Raw genomic sequence first — 16,883 nt, 5'->3', positions numbered from 1 at the left:
GAGGAAACAGAGACCCAGAGAAGTCTGCCACTGTCACCGGGTCACTTCCTGGCCAATTCAGAATGAGGCCCCAGGTTTCCCAACCTCCAGGACTCCTACCACCACCCTCTAGCCATCTCTTTGGCTTTAACATCTTAAAATTTTAAAATATTTTATTTATTTATTTAAAGACAGAGTCTTGCTATGTTGCCCAGGCTGGCCTTGAACTCTGTAGCTTAAAAGATGCTCCTGCCCTCAGCCTCCCAAGTAGGTAGGACTATAGGCATGCACCACTGTACCTGGCTTTGGCTTGACCTTTTGCTACAGAAAACGGAACCCCAGGAAACCCAATGCCCCATGGACATACAATACCCACCTTTGGTGTGAGATGCGCCATCCCCAGGGAATACATAGGCATCCTCCAGTTTGGTAATATCAAACAGACAAATGCAGAGTCCCACGTTGTACACGACCTGCATGCATATAAACATACACAGACACACATGTACATACAGACACAGAGTGACCACAGGCCCAGCTCCCAGGCAGTTTGAGCCCCTTGCGACCACAAGCTATGATTATCTCTTTTTTTTTTAGATGAAAATGAGTCTGTGGAGAGAACCAGGATAAGAAACCTCAGAAGGATGCAGAGCTCTGGAAGGAGCAGGGCCTCGGTGACAAAACAGGTCCAGATTCCAAGGCCAGCTCCACCATCCACTGTGTGACTGCCAAGGGGGTCACTTCACCGTTCTGAGCCTCAGTCTCCCCATCTGCAAATGTGAAATATCAGGCTGTAGGGTTATAAAAGAGAGAGAACAGATGTGAAGCCCCTAGCCTAGTGCCTGGTTCACATGCTGGAAACCATCATCAAGGGTCTTTGCTATTACTAGTGAGGACCAATGACAGGAATGCTGGCTAAACATGCACTCTCCAACATCCCAAAGCCAATGCCAGAAACTCAGTTTCATGAGCATCAGAACCATAGCTAAACCCTACCATGCTCACAACATCTCAGACACACAGCCACAGCCACAGGGACTGCAGCTGGCAGAGGGACACATGACTCAGGCCCCGAGAATGGGCAGAAATCCCACAGCCCATCCCCACACCATGGTGATTCAAAGACTAGCTACTCAGTGTCTGCTTATCTGCCACCCATGTCATCACCCCCACTTAGAACCCTTGCAGGACCTGTCCAAAAATTAGCAAGAGGCTCAGAGAGTGTGGAGTTGTGGCCAGACCTAACTGACACTGAAGAGGGAAATTAAATAATAAAAATAGTCTGTAACTGCTGCATAATAAAGTTTACTGTGTTGTGTTCAACATAAAACCTAACTCCCAGCTCTGCTTAAAATTAACTCCCTATAAAACCTACCTTATCTATTCTCCCCACATTCTCAGCAAAGTTCACAGGCATCTCAAGACTATTCTTCTTGCTGACCAGCTGCAAGGTCACAGGACAAGGTAACACCGAAAGAATGTCCAATGAGTTTCTCAAAATGCTGTTTATCAAATGTAACATACATCACAAGACATGTAACAAAGAAATTAACTGTTCTTTGTTCTGGCTTCTGTAAACCTGTTAGCTGCTACCTCATCCTGAATGTACAAAAAGTATCCCATTTTCAGTAATCCCAGCACTCTGGGAGGCTGAGGCGGGCAGATCACCCGAGGTCAGGAGTTCAAGACCAGCCTAACCAACATGGAGAAACCCTGTCTCAAAAAAAAAGTATCCCATTTTCTGTATCCTTTGCTCGATTTTTGGATGTGAATCCACTGAGCTGGTACACCTAAATAAAATCCTCCCGTTTCACCCATTGGTCTCTCTGGTCTCCTGATATCTGCAACGTAATTTGGTGAGTCAGCCAGGAGCAGAGACGATAGGTTTACTGTCTCCTTTGCCTGCGGGTATGGGGCCCCAAGCCAGGGAAAACTCATGACATCAGGTGTGCCATCGAGTCAACTTGTGCCCAAGGGAGCAGCTCTCCCATGACCCAGTGCCCCTCCCTGACAGCACAACTAAACCTAAGGGGTTACAGAATGATCTCCAAGACCAATATACTTCAGGAATTATGGTAAGGCATTTGGAGAAAGATAAGAAGAGCCTGCCCAAGAGGGTGGAAAGCAGAGTATGATCAAGTCCTGGGAAGTCACTATTAATCCTGCCCAGAAAGACTGGGGGAGGCAAGAGTAAATTGCTGATTTGGATGAAACTCACATTCCTACAGGCAAGTTAAGTCAGTTTTTAAAGGGAAAGCACAAGACATATGCTAAGAGAGGAGGTGTGTGAAAGTGGGTGAAAGAGCCTCTGGGAGGAGCTGATGCAGGGAGTGACACATGGGAGCCAGAAGTCCCTTAGCATGGACTGTACGCTTTGAGTGAAGTGTGGGGCCAGCCGAAGCCAGGGGTGATTTCGCACACGGCTTAAGGTGGTGCCCCACAATCTAGGTACTGGAACTCTCCAATGCCAAGCAGCGCCTGAAATATCCACTCCTACTCTGATCGAGGGACAGCTTAACCAGTCCAAAGTGAAAGTGGAGGTAACTATGCATCACAAAAGGAGGAAACGAGAGGAAAGGTGTCAAAAGTAACACCATTGAAATGCATGTTAAGAAATTTTGCCGGGCGCGGTGGCTCAAGCCTGTAATCCCAGCACTTTGGGAGGCCGAGGCGGGTGGATCATGAGGTCAAGAGATCGAGACCATCCTGGTCAACATGGTGAAACCCCGTCTCTACTAAAAAAGTGCAAAAAATTAGCTGGGCATGGTGGCACGTGCCTGTAATCCCAGCTACTCAGGAGGCTGAGGCAGGAGAATTGCCTGAGCCCAGGAGGCGGAGGTTGCGGTGAGCCGAGATCGCGCCATTGCACTCCAGCCTGGGTAAGGAGAGTGAAACTCTGTCTCAAAAAAAAAAAAAAAAAAAAAAAAGAGAGAGAAACTCTGAAAAAAAAAAAAAAAAAGCATTCTCTTATTTGGGTAATAGGACTACAAATTGTCATAAACGTTAGGCCGGGCGCGGTGGCTCAAGCCTGTAATCCCAGCACTTTGGGAGGCCGAAGCGGGTGGATCACGAGGTCGAGAGATCGAGACCATCCTGGTCAACATGGTGAAACCCCGTCTCTACTAAAAATACAAAAAATTAGCTGGGCATGGTGGCGCGTGCCTGTAATCCCAGCTACTCAGGAGGCTGAGGCAGGAGAATTGCCTGAACCCAGGAGGCGGAGGTTGCGGTGAGCCGAGATCGCGCCATTGCACTCCAGCCTGGGTAACAAGAGCGGAACTCCGTCTCAAAAAAAAAAAAAAAAAAAAAAAAAAAGAAATTTTAAGAAAGGCTTTGGGGGAGACTACGGTGTGAAACTAACTCCTCAAGGGTTGAGAACTGTTTGTGAATTAGAATGGCCTTCTGGTGTTGGATGGCCAGCTGAAGAACTAGTGGTCACGTGAGGACAGATAAGGAAACAACTAGCTGTCTATTTAAGGTGATGACCAGGGTCAGAGGACAGCCAGGCATCCGGACCAATTCCCTTATATCGACTTATGGTTGAATATAATTCAAACCCAACCTGCATGGCTGCAGCCCTGTCTGACAGCTTTTTTTTTTTTTTTTTTTTTTTTTTTTGAGACAGAGTTTCGCTCCTTACCCAGGCTGGAGTGCAATGGCGCGATCTCGGCTCACCGCAACCTCCGCCTCCTGGGTTCAGGCAATTCTCCTGCCTCAGCCTCCTGAGTAGCTGGGATTACAGGCACGTGCCACCATGCCAGCTATTTTTTTGTATTTTTAGTAGAGACGGGGTTTCACCATGTTGACCAGGATGGTCTCGATCTCTTTTTTTTTTTTTTTTTGAGACGGAGTTTAGCTCTTGTTACCCAGGCTGGAGTGCAATGGCGCAATCTTGGCTCACCGCAACCTCCGCCTCCTGGGTTCAAGCAATTCTCCTGCCTCAGCCTCCTAAGTAGCTGGGATTACAGGCACGCACCACCATGCCCAGCTAATTTTCTGTATTTTTAGTAGAGATGGGGTTTCACCATGTTGACCAGGATGGTCTCGATCTCTCGACCTTGTGATCCACCCACCTCGGCCTCCCAAAGTGCTACGATTACAGGCTTGAGCCATCGCGCCTGGTCTGTCTGGCAGCTTATTGCAAAACACTGGAGCTCGAGCATGAGCCCAGCATGAAAGAAAAATCAGTTTGCCCGGAGCTTCAGAGACAAAGGGAAAACCACAGGGAAAACAGAAAACTGGTTTTGCAGGAACCTCCAGAGGAGACAGAAATGCCCCCAGCCCCTGAGCAGCCAGGCTAGGATGGTGACACACCCTAGGCTACACTCCCAGAGTGGAATCTGAGCCCCTGCCCCAGGAAGCTAGAGAGGAAAGTCAAGGTGATCAAACAGGCCACCACCTCTGCCTCTGCTGCCTAGGACTAAGGGGGTAAGGAGAGCTGAGCCCAGGCCAACGCCTCCACCACCTATGACTAGGGGGTAGGGGACAGACAAGCAGGGGGAGACAGAAGAGCTAAGACCTTCCTCCCCCCACCAGCAGCAGAATCAGGAAAGTAGAGAAGCAGCACTGGCCAAGACAGCCCCACAAAAGCCCTGGTGAGGGGCCCCCTGGGACCGCCATGGGAGGCCCTGCAAGGACCACTAGTGGCCACGTGAGGAGGGGCTCTGTCAGCTGCCCATCAGGGGTGGGGCTCAAGAAGGCAAGGTTGCAGGCGCACAGAGGCCAGGCTGCTTGAGTGACTGTACCAGGGCCAGAGCCAGACAGTGTACCTGTGAAGCGCTGGGAAAGGCCGAGACTGAGCATGGAGCAGTACAGCAGGAGCGCCCATCGGACCACCCCTGCGTGGCACTGCCCACTCGCACTGGGTGGGGGGCTAGCTATGGTGGCAAGAGGGGCCAGGACAGCCTGACTGAGCAGCAGCCATAGCTGCAGTAGGACGGTCCAGGGCCGCACGCTAGGAACCTTGCAGGTCAGGCGAGAGCAGCACTGCCTACCTGGCCACCTGTGCCCCAAGGAGGCCATACGTGGGCAAGAAAATCATAAGCAGTGGCTACAGCATCCCAGGGCAAGCCCAGCTCTGGCCCCAGTATGCTTGAAACAAAAAAAAAAAGTAAAAAGAAAAATCAGAGAGAAAAAGAGTTAAACTGCTGACCCTGAAGGCAAGAGAGAGCCGGCTGTGCGGCTGTGTGTGGGGCAGCTGGCTCAAGCAGCTGAGATAAAGTGAACAGTGTAAGAAAAAGCTGCCGAGCTAGTGTAACAGCAAGTGAAACGGCTAGTGTGAGGAGAGAAAGAAGGAGAAAGCACAAATGAGACAGAGACCTCAGGAATAAAAGTGAGCCTGGCAATAAAAGATTGAAATGGAAATTACAAAAGCTAAGAGAATTTGAGGGCAAAAATGCCGGTAAACAAGTGGCTACAAAGGTGTTTTACAATCGGGAAGAAGAGGCTGAGATAAAGGCAAGGTGTAAGGCAAAGCAAAAGCAGACTTACTAGCAGTTGCCTTAGTTAAGAGAGGAGGCTGGGTGAGGTGGCTCACGCCTGTAATCCCAGCATGGTGGGAGGCCAAGGCGGGCGGGTCACCTGAGGTCGGGTGTTTGAGACCAGCCTGACCAATATGGAGAAACCCCATCTCTACTAAAAATACAAATTAACTGGGCATAATGGTGCATGCCTGTAATCCCAGCTACTTGGGAGGCTGAGGCAAGAGAATCACCTGAACCCAGGAGGCAGAGGTTGTAGTGAGCCAAGATTGTGCCACTGCACTCCAGCCTGGGCAACAAGAGCGAAACTCCATCGCCAAAAAAAAAAAAAAAAATAGAGAGAGGAGCTGGGGTATGAGAGGGCATGGAGGAAGACGTGGAAGAGGGTGAGAAAGAGGTATGGCTAGATGGGAGTCTGAGACCCAGCCCAGACTAGAGAGAAATCAATGTGTGATGTGCAAAGAGGAAGGGCACTGAAAAGATGAGGGCCCTGAAAGGGCAGTCTACGAAAATCAGGTGCCCCCATATAGCCACCGGTTTTATCCGCACGTAATATCTGTGCCAGCAGCAGCAGCAGCAAGCCAGCAGGCCCCAAATAATCAGGATACAGCCTTAATTGCCATGGCTGGGGTGGACAGCTATGAATTCTGAAACAGACCGGGCTCCATTTCTTTAGGTCCCTAGGAGCCTATGGTCAGGGTTAAGGTGGGGGGCTAACAAATAGATTTCATGGTAGATACAGGTGCTGAGCATTCCGTGGTAACAGAACTAGTGGGGCCACTGTCTAAACTTATACTACGGTTACTGGGGCTACAGGAGTCACAGAAAAAAAGACCCTTTTGCCAGTTAAAAAAATGTGTCATTGGAGGATGAGAGGTGCAGCACAAGTTTTTCTAATCTTCCCAGCTATCCTGTTCCTTTGTTGGGGAGGGATCTGCTCCAAAAAGCCCAAGAACAAATTTTTTCTTGTTTTCTTTGAGATGGAGTCTTGCTCTGTCACACAGGCTGGAGTGCAGCATGGAACAATCTTGGCTCACTGCAACCTCCGCCTCCTGGGTTCAAGCAATTCTCCTGCCTCAGCCTCCCGAGTAGCTGGGATTACAGGCACATGCCACCACACTCAGCTAATTTTTGTATTTTTAGTAGAGATGGGGTTTCACCGTGTTGGCCAGGCTGGTCTTGAACTCCTGACCTTATAATCCACCCGCCTTGGCCTCCCAAGTGCTTGGATTACAGGCATGAGCCACCACACCTGGCCACAAATTTCTTTTAACCCTAAAGGGAACATGACTTTAGATTTTATGCAACCAAAGGCTATGGTACTAGCCCTCACAGTACCACGAGCTGAGGAGTGGCAATTACTTGCTAAGAATATGGAGGAACCTATAAAGCAAACTTGGAGGCCAATGAAGGCAGTTTTATATATATATATATCTATTTAATCCCGTTGAAAGTCATAGGAAGGCAGTTATATTTTAAGAATTGCCGGGCGCGGTGGCTCAAGCCTGTAATCCCAGCACTTTGGGAGGCCGAGGCGGGTGGATCACGAAGTCGAGAGATCGAGACCATCCTGGTCAACAAGGTGAAACCCCGTCTCTACTAAAAATACAAAAAATTAGCTGGGCATGGTGGTGTGTGCCCGTAATCCCAGCTACTCAGGAGGCTGAGGCAGGAGAATTGCTTGAACCCAGGAGGCGGAGGTTGCGGTGAGCCGAGATCGTGCCATTGCACTCCAGCCTGGGTAACAAGAGTGAAAACTCCGTCTCCAAAAAAAAAAAAAGAATTAAGCTGCGCCGGGCGCGGTGGCTCACGCCTGTAATCCCAGCACTTTGGGAGGCCGAGGCGGGTGGATCACGAGGTCAAGAGATCGAGACCATCTTGGTCAGCAAGGTGAAACCCCGTCTCTACTAAAAATACAAAAAATTAGCTGGGCATGATGGCTCATGCCTGTAATCCTAGCTACTCAGGAGGCTGAGGCAGGAGAATTGCCTGAACCCAGGAGGCGGAGGTTGCAGTGAGCCGAGATCGTGCCATTACACTCCAGCCTGGGTAACAAGAGAGGAACTCCGTCTCAAAAAAAAAAAAAAAAAAAAAAAGCATTTAGAATGACTTGAGAAGCACAGCATTCTGATGCCATGCCAGTCACCCTGGAACACCCCACTCTTACCAGTAAAGAAACTGCTGCCTAGTAAGAAATTGTACCATACCTGTGATAGTTATAGGCCAGTGCAGGACCTCCGAGCTGTAAACCAAGCAACAATAATGGTCCACCCAGTAGTTCCAAACCCATACATTCTGCTCTCCCTAATTGCCTCCAATGCAGCATGGTTCACTGTTTTAAAGAATGCTTTCTTCTGTCTTCACCTCGTACCAGTCAACCCATCTTTGTTTTTCAATGGGGAAATCTCCAGTATACCTGGACCAGGATTCCCCAAGGGTTCAAAAAATCCCCCACGATTTTCAGTGAGGCCCTAGCATCAGACCTTAATCCTTATACCCCACCAAATAAAGACTGTGTGTCCTTCTGCAGTATCTAAATAACCTTCTCCTAGCAGTACCCACTATCAAAGATTGCCACAAAGGAACCCTTCATCTGGAGGCCTGAGCAACGGAAAGTACTTAATGCAATCAAGAAGGCACTTAATACAATCTAGTTCAGGCACCTGCTTTAGAACTGCCAGACATAATTCAACTCCTTCTCCTGTATGTTCACGAATGCAGAGAACAGCTATCGGAGTTTTAACCCAGGTCTTAAGATGATGACATCACACAATAGCCTACCTATCTAAGCAACTGAACTCAGTGGCTCTGGGATGGCCATCCTGCTTCAAGGCTCTTGCCGCTACAGCCATGCTCATACAGGAAGCTAATACACTAACTCTGGGGCAGCAGTTAACTGCACAGATGCCACACTCTGTCCTAACACTAATGAACCAAAGAGGGTGACTCGGGTTGTCAAATCCTTAAATAACCCAATACCAGGAACTTTTATGTGAAAACCCCTGCATAACCTTAGAAACTGTAAACACTCAACCCTGCTACCCTGCTCCCACTGGAGTCAAGAGCTCCCCTACATAACTGTATAAAAACAGAAAAGTGGCCGGGCGCGGTGGCTCAAGCCTGTAATCCCAGCACTTTGGGAGGCCGAGGCGGGTGGATCACGAGGTCGAGAGTTCGAGACCATCCTGGTCAACATGATGAAACCCCGTCTCTACTAAAAATACAAAAAATCAGCTGGGCATGGTGGCACGTGCCTGTAATCCCAGCTACTCAGGAGGCTGAGGCAGGAGAATTGCCTGAACCCAGGAGGCGGAGGTTGCGGTGAGCCAAGATCGCGCATTGCACTCCAGCCTGGGTAACAAGAGCGAAACTCCGTCTCAAAAAAAAAAAAAAAAAAAAAAAAAACAGTAAAGTATTCTCAAGTAGAAGGAAACTTACAGTTCGACCCCTCCAAAATCCAGAGGTCAACTACTTTACAGATGGTAGCAGCTTTGTGACAGGAGTCAGACGGGCAGGATATGCTGTTGTAACTCTAAATTCAGTGGTAAAGGCCAAAAGCCTGCCAACAGGAACCTCAGCTCAAAGAGCAGAGCTAATAGCTAGAGCTTTAACATGGGCATTGCTGTTAGCAAAAGATAAAAGAGCCAACATATATACTGATTCAGAGTATGCCTTTGCTATGCTACATGTACATGGGAGCATATATAAGGAAAATGGACTCCTAACTGCTCAAGGAACAAGTGAAAAGTACCCAGAATAAATCCTATAGCTTTTAGTTGCAGTACGGGAACCTAAGAAAAAAGCTGTTACACGTTGTCAAGGCCATCAGAAAGGTGGGACCCCAGAGCCAGGAGGAAACAGAAAAGCAAATGCAGAAACGAGGCATGCAGCAATAAATACTCTGCCTTCCAGCACAGCAGCTAGGAAGGCAGCGTGTGCTGAGCCTCTCCTCCCAGAACCCTTGCCTAAAGAGAAGCCAAATTACTCCCCAAATGAGAGGACCTGGTTTGCTCAGGAGAATGCAGCTTATACTAAAAAAGGCTGGTAGAGGTTCTCAGACAGAAAATTAGCTATTCCTGAGGTAACAGCCCCCAGGTTTGTAAAACAGTTCCACCAAGGAACTCATATGAGGAAACAGCACTAGAACCACTAGAGGGGGGTGCCACTTCTATGTGCCATGGCTTAGTGTCATTTCCCGAGCCATCTGTAAACAACGCTTAACCTGTGCTCAGAACAACCCACGGCAAGGGCCAACCCAGACCCCAGGAATTCAAGGAGGAGGGGCAGTAACTTGTGAAAACTTATTTGTAGATTTTACGGAATTGTCTCAAGCAGGAGGCTATCGGTATATGTTGGTGGTATTTGTACTTACTCCAGGTGGGTTAAAGCATTCCCTACTTGAACTGAAAAGGCCAGAAAGGTAACCAGAGCCTTATTAACAATATTACCCCCAGGTTTGAGCTGCCGCTAACTCTAGGTTTTAACAATGGACCGGCATTTACAGCTGAGATTGTTCAAAATCTCTCTCAACTGTTAAAAATAAATTAAAAATTGCATACTCCCTACTGTCCCCAGAGTTCAGGGAAGGTAGAGCAAATGAACTGGATACTAAAACAATTGCTAATGAAGTTCTGTCAGGATGGCCAGGCACGGTGACTCACGCCTATAATCCCAGCACTTTGGGAGGCCAAAGTGGGAGGATCACCTGAGGTCAGGAGTCCAAGACCGGCCTGACCAACATGCAGAAACCCTGTCTCTACTAAAAATACAAAATTAGCTGGGCGTGGTGGCACATTCCTGTCATCCCAGCTACTCTTGAGGCTGACACAGAAGAATGGCTTAAACCCGGGAGGTGGAGGTTGCAGTGAGCCAAGCTTGTGACATTGCACTCCAGCCTGGGCAACAAGAGTAAAACTCCATCTCAAGAAAAAAAAAATCTGTCAGGAAACCCACTTACAGTGGGATCAAGTCTTGCCCATGGTCCTCCTCCGAGCCAAATCCACCCCAACCAAACAGATCAGATTTTCTCCTTTTAAGGTTTTGTTTGGGAGACCACCCCCTTCTAACCCAGGTAAAAAGATCTTAATAAAAAAGATTAACATTAAAAAAAAAAATGCAGGCCCTAGGTAAAGCCTTGGAGCAAGTACAAAGCTGGGTACAGAAAAAAACACCTGTAAGTTTAACAACTCCAATGCATTCATTTAAACCGGGATACTCTGAGTTAAGAAGTGGAACCTAGACCAGGCATGGTGGCTCATGCCTATAATCTCAGCATTCTGAGAGGCCAAGGCGGGCAAACACCTGAGGTCGGGAGTTTGAAGCCAGCCTGACCAACATGGAGAAACCCCATCTCTACTAAAAATACAAAATTAGTTGGGCACGGTGGTGCATCACTGTAATCCCAGCTACTCAGGAGGCTGAGGCAGGAGAATTGCTTGAACCTGTGAGATGGAGGGTGGGTGAACGGAGATCACCCCATTGCACTCCAGCCTGGGCAACAAGAGCAAAACTCCATCTCAAAAATAAATAAATAAATAAATAAATAAAAAGACATGGAACCCAACCACAACCACACTGGGCCCTGCATGGGATGACCCTTTTATTGTAATCTTATCCACCCCCACCGCTGTTAAAATTGCTAAAGTTGTTCCCTGGATTCATCACAGCTGGTTAAAGCCAGCAGCCCAAAACAAGTGAAAGAGTCAGCCAGATCCAAGCATCCCACCAGGCTAACCTTGAGACATGTCATCAACAAGGACCAGGACCAGCCTGGTCCAGTCCCAGATGCAGACAACCCTGAGAAGTCATCAATCCCTGCTCTAGTCACACAACCAGAAGCTGACTAGTCAACGCACGGCTGAAGCTTGCGGAATCTCCGCCGGATAAGTAAATGTAAACTAAAATCTTCAGCAAAATCTTAAGCCCTGTTGTTACTTTAGTAATATTAACTATCCTGTTACTACATTGTCACTGCTGCAAAGCTTTGCTACCAGGAAAAAGCACTCCTTGCCCAGTCTCAGTGTAAAAATGTGGCCTTTCATTTTACTCATGTTAGCCCTTACGGCAAATCTAGTAAGGGGGGGATGTCCTAAATGGATGTCCCATGTGCACCCATACTACATGGATAGGGAATATACAAGTTAAACCTTTACCGAACACATTATGAGTGTATAGGAGCTTCCCTAGGAACTTGCATGTATAATCAAACTACCTATTCAATTTGTAATCCGGGTAATAACCAGCCTTATGTGTGCTATGATCCCAAACTTTTCCTTGTGGCATGGTTTAAGCTCCATAAAAGAACAGGAGAAAGAACCCTTTACAACCTAACTCAAGTACCCACTTCTCATGAAGGAAGTGTGTCCTTATATTTAGATGCCTGTCAGGTAGTAAAAACACTTTATCCACAGATAAAGACTAATACCTCAACTCTGATGTTCTACAGGGCTGTGTGGCCTGGCCCCCACCCACCTTTCCAGTCCACCCTCCCCTCTGCCCAAGCCACACCAGCCTCCTCCACACCATGGTGGGGTGTTATATCCCTTAATCTTTTTTTCTTTTTTTTTTTTTTTGAGACGGAGTTTCACTCTTGTTGCCCAGGCTGGAATGCAATGGCACGATTTCAGCTCCCTGCAACCTCTGCCTCCCAGGTTCAAGCGATTATCCTGCCTCAGCCTCCTGAGTAGCTGGAATTACAGGCGTGCGCCACCATGCCTGGCTAATTTTTGCATTTTCAGTAGAGACGGAGTTTCACTGTGTTGGACAGGCTGGTCTCGAGCTACTGACCTCAGGTGATTCATCTGCCTCAGCCTCTCAAAGTGCTGGGATTACAGGTGTGCGCCACTGCGCCTAGCCTGTACGGCTTCTTCACAGGGCCTTTGCACAGGCCAGTTCCTGCCTTCAGGGCTCTTCTCTCCACCCAGCGCCCTCCTATCCCAAAAAGGAATCCTCTGGTTGGCTCCACCTCACCATCACATCTCAGCTCCAGCCCCACCTCCTCAATAAAGCTGCCGGCCCCCTCATTCCAGGTGACGCTCCTTTGTTCCACAGGTGTGAACACCTGTCCCTCACAGCAATTACCTCAATTTGTCACCACACACTAAACTATGGACCCCTCTCATTCATGTCTGCTTTTCCCACCACACTATAGTACAGAGCCTTGTCTGTTCCATTCATTCCATTAGCAGACAAATGGCCAGGCATGGTGGCTCACACCTGTAATCCCAGCACTTTGGGAGGCCAAGGCAGGTGGATCACCTGAGGTCAGGAGTTCAAAACCAGCCTGGCCAACACGGTGAAACCCTGTCTCTACTAAACATACAAAAATTAGGCCGGGCAAGGTGGCTCACGCCTGTAATCCCAGCACTTTGGAAGGCCGAGGCAGGTGGATCACCTGAGGTCAGGTCAAGAGTAGCCCGGCCAACATGGTAAAACCTGTCTCTACTAAAAATACAAAAATTGGCTGGGCGTGGTAACACGTGCCTGTAATCCCAGCTACTTGGGAGGCTGAAGCAGGAGAATTACTTGAACCTGGGAGGCTGAGGTTGCAGTGAGCCAAGATCGCACCGTTGCACTCCAGCCTTCGTGACAGAGACTCTCGCCCCACCCCCCACCCCCCCACCCCCCCAAAAAGAAAATTATGGAACATCTACTCCCACCAGACTCAACTAAATTAGGGGATACTGCAGGCAAGAAGACAGATAAGGTCCCTGCTCTCATGGAGAGGGAAAGGGAAAAGTCTAAGAAGGAAAGAGAGTGCCGTGACACAGAATAACTGGAAAGGGGAGGGCTGCCAGAGAAACGGCAGTGGGAAGACCTCTCAGCTGGTACTAAGGCACACAGACAGGTATGGCGCAGAGAAGGCACGCAAATATTGGCTGCTGGAATGAAGGGATGAACCTCCTGATAGTTAACTCCGTACTACTAGAACTGTCCATCTTCACAAAAACAATGCAAGGCTGAAGACAGCAACATTTTATCCTCATCCTCATTTTACAAATGGAAACTGAGGTCCAGAGGGACTCAGTAACTTGCCTGCAATTGCAAAGTAATTTGGAATTGTGGAATCTAACACTTGCAGTTACAACTCCCTTTTTCAAGCCCATTTTCTTTTGATCCCCTTCAACATCCCGTTTCACAGTGAAGAAAAGTCCTGACACATTAAGCTGCCTGCCCTCGGCCAGGGCTTGGCATGACCGAGGCCAGGCCCGCGGCCAGTGGGCGGCGCTGGCTCCCCCGCGCCAAGGACTCTCCGCGAGTCGCGGGCCCAGTACCTTGTTGGCCAACTTCTTGTTCAGCTCCTCGGCAATAGAGTCGTTGAGCTTCCTCTCAAACTGCCACGGGGGTATCCGCACTGTGTCCACCATCTCCACTAGGACGAACATCCCGGCCTGCGCTGGGGGCTCTGGAAATGGGAGGCTCAGTCAACGCACCAGGGCCAGGAGCAGGGAGGATCCCTTAGGCTCTCGGTCCCGTCCCGATAGCTAAGGCCCCGAGAAAGGCGGTGAGGCTGCACGGGTCTCGGGTGCCCAGTGCGGGCCATGCTCCGCTACCACAACGGAAGGAAACTGAGGCCAGAGGGAGTCGCTCTTAGTCCAGAACTCCCGGCGCGTACCCGCACCGCACAACCCCGCCACGCCACGCCAGGCCCCGCACCCACGCCATACGCCGCGGCCGCACCATACACCACGCACCACGCACCGCACACAGCCGTCCCCGGCTTGCGCTACTTCAGGCGAGATTCCGAATCCATCGCTTCCGGAGAACCCACCAATAAGAAGCCTATGCCCGCCCCCGGGGCGGAGCGAGGCTGCTTGTCGCTCCGGCGCCGCGTGGGGCGGAAAGAGGGCGGGGAAGGGGCGGGGAGGAGGCGGGGCCTCCGTTCACCCGCGCAGAGCGATTCTCCCGCCCCCGACAGCGCTCTCTGGTGGCCAGGCGACCTCGGTGCAATCCAGCCCTGTCATCCCTCTCCTGGCCTGTGTTGTACCCGCCTTGCTGTCCTCTGCACAGAGTGATCCTTTGGAGACGCAAACATATATTACTTTTAAGTAAAAAAAAAAAAAAAAAAAAAAGACCTCCGCAAACATAATATGCTTAACACCCTTAAAGTGCTAAAGAGACAAGGAGAGGCCGGGCGCGGTGGCTCAAGCCTGTAATCCCAGCACTTTGGGAGGCCGAGGCGGGTGGATCATGAGGTCAAGAGATCGAGACCATCCTGGTCAACATGGTGAAACCCCGTCTCTACTAAAAATACAAAAAAAATTAGCTGGGCATGGTGGCACGTGCCTGTAATCCCAGCTACTCAGGAGGCTGAGGCAGGAGAATTGCCTGAGCCCAGGAGGCGGAGGTTGCAGTGAGCCGAGATCGCGCCATTGCACTCCAGCCTGGGTAACAAGTGCGAAACTCCGTCTCAAAAAAAAAAAAAAGACAAGGAGAGCCTGGCCCGGTCGCTCACGCCTGTAATCCCAACACTTTGGGAGGCCGAGGCGGGCGGATCACGAGGTCAAGAGATCGAGACCATCCTGGCCAACATGATGAAACCCCGTCTCTACTAAAACACAAAAATTAGCTGGGCATGGTGGCACGCACCTGTAGTCCAAGCTACTTGGGAGGCTGAGGCAGGAGAATTGCTTGAACCCAGGAGGCGGAGGTTGCGGTGAGCCCAGATCGTGCCATTGCACTCCAGCCTGGGTAACAAGAGCGAAACTCCGTCTCAAAAAAAAAGAGAGAGAGAGAGAGAAAGACAAGGAGAATTGATGGTAAAGGGTCACTAGGGACTTTTCTTTTTATTTTTTTTAAGATGTGGTTTCACCATGATGGTCAGGCTGGTCTTGAACTCATGACCTCAGGTGATCCACCCACCTTGGCCTCCCAAAGTGCTAGGATTACAGGCGTGAGCCACCGCGCCCGGCCCACTAGGGACTTTTCTGGGGTGATGGAAATGTTCTGTATCTTCTTTTAGGTGATATAAAATTGACGTATACAATTGTCCAAACACTTAAGATTTTTGCATTTATTGGTAGACATTATCTCCCAATTTAAAAGTGATAATAAATTGGAGCAAAAAACACAACCCACTGAACTTGTAATACTAAATTCCACACCGGGCGAGACGGTGCACATCTGTAGTCCCAGCTACTCCAAAGCCTGAGACAAGAGAATCACTTGAGTCCAGGAGTTCCAGGCTGCATTGATGCAGTGAGCTACAATCATGCCACTGCACTCTAGCATGGGCGACAGTCACAACCCATCTCTAAACGAAAAAAAGAAAAAGAAAAGAAAAGGAAGAAGAAGGAGAGAAAAGAGAGGAAGGAGAGGAAAGAAAGGAAGGAGAGGAAGAAAAGGAAGGAGAAGAAGAAGGTCCAAAACTTTCATGGTAGCTCACATGGCCTTTTAAGATCTGACCATACCCATCCCTGTAGCCCCATCTTGCTATCTCTCCCCAACATTCCACTTTCATTCGTCTTCACATGACAGTTATCACGTGCTAAGAGAATTATAACTTGCCCAAGATCACGTGTTGACAAGTGGTAGAGGTGGGCCCATGAACCTCATTACCCTGCCTCTAAAAATTGATGGGGTGTAGATGTATACTGTAGTGTGTTTTAACCCAAATAACAATTTAGGCACTTACAAAAGATCCTTGGGGTAAATAACAGAGGCACTCAGAAGTGAATGTGCCTTAATTTGCTGATTTAACAAGCATAGTGATCTCTCAATGACACTGGCAGCAGTAATGCTAAATGTGGCCTTCCCTGCATCTGTGTTTTTATTTTTAGGTCTGCTTCTACAGGATTTGAGCTACTTGAGGACAGGAGCAAATGCTACTTCAGCTCTTTATTCCCATAATCCCCTAACACATTCCTAGGAAGCATTCAGTAAAGGTGTTTAGGAGACTAATATTAATTCTTTCTCTCAGATGCTTCCTCTTTATTCCATTACCCTGCTATTGCTTTGGTTCAGGCCTTTTTGGTTAGTTTGCTTTTTTGAGATGGAATCTTGCTCTGTTTCCAGGCTGGAGTGCAGTGGCACAATCTTTGCTTACTGCAATCTCTGCCTCCCAGGTTCAAGCAATTCTTCTGCCTCAGCCTCCTGAGTAGCTGGAATTACAGGTGTGTGCCACCACACCCAGCTAATTTTTGTATTTTTAGTAGAAACGGGGTTTCACCATGTTGGCCAGACTTGTCTTGAACTCCTGACCTCATGATCCGACCACCTCTGCCTCCCAAAGTGCTGGGATTACAGTCATGAGTCATCACAGCTGACCAGTGCAGGCCTTTTCATTGCTCCCCTGGAGCTTAGCCACATATCCTGCCCCTGGCCTTAGTCTCTCCTGGAAGTGACCCCAACACTGTCACAAAAGCCTTCCCTTCATGAGTTCCCTTTGTCCACACAGAAAGGTCTAAACTGAACCCAGCCGTCTTC

The 16,883-nt window shown here is 49.1% G+C and overlaps 1 protein-coding gene across 5 annotated transcripts in view; it reads right to left on the bottom strand.

The window, feature by feature from the left end:
* The window catches only part of POLR3H (RNA polymerase III subunit H), a 49,414-nt gene that overhangs the window by 17,184 nt on the left and 15,347 nt on the right, over positions 1-16,883 (bottom strand). The window contains exons 1-3 of one of the 5 annotated variants that reach the window (XM_010343406.3): positions 14,160-14,243; positions 13,733-13,863; positions 356-452 (exon numbers count right to left, since the gene is read on the bottom strand). In XM_010343406.3, the coding sequence (XP_010341708.1) occupies positions 356-452; positions 13,733-13,843 (208 nt within the window). In that variant the 5' untranslated portion in view covers positions 13,844-13,863; positions 14,160-14,243. Of the gene's footprint in view, positions 1-355; positions 453-13,732; positions 13,864-14,114; positions 14,244-16,883 lie in introns of those variants that run through there. The other 4 variants (XM_010343407.3, XM_010343408.3, XM_010343409.3 and 1 more) reach the window with 4 other exon arrangements.

This window comes from Saimiri boliviensis, chromosome 21, assembly GCF_048565385.1.
Source record: "Saimiri boliviensis isolate mSaiBol1 chromosome 21, mSaiBol1.pri, whole genome shotgun sequence".
NCBI classification, from domain to species: domain Eukaryota; kingdom Metazoa; phylum Chordata; class Mammalia; order Primates; family Cebidae; genus Saimiri; species Saimiri boliviensis.
Note: the sequence above shows the minus strand (reverse complement) of the source record. Positions and strands in the feature narration are given on the sequence as shown.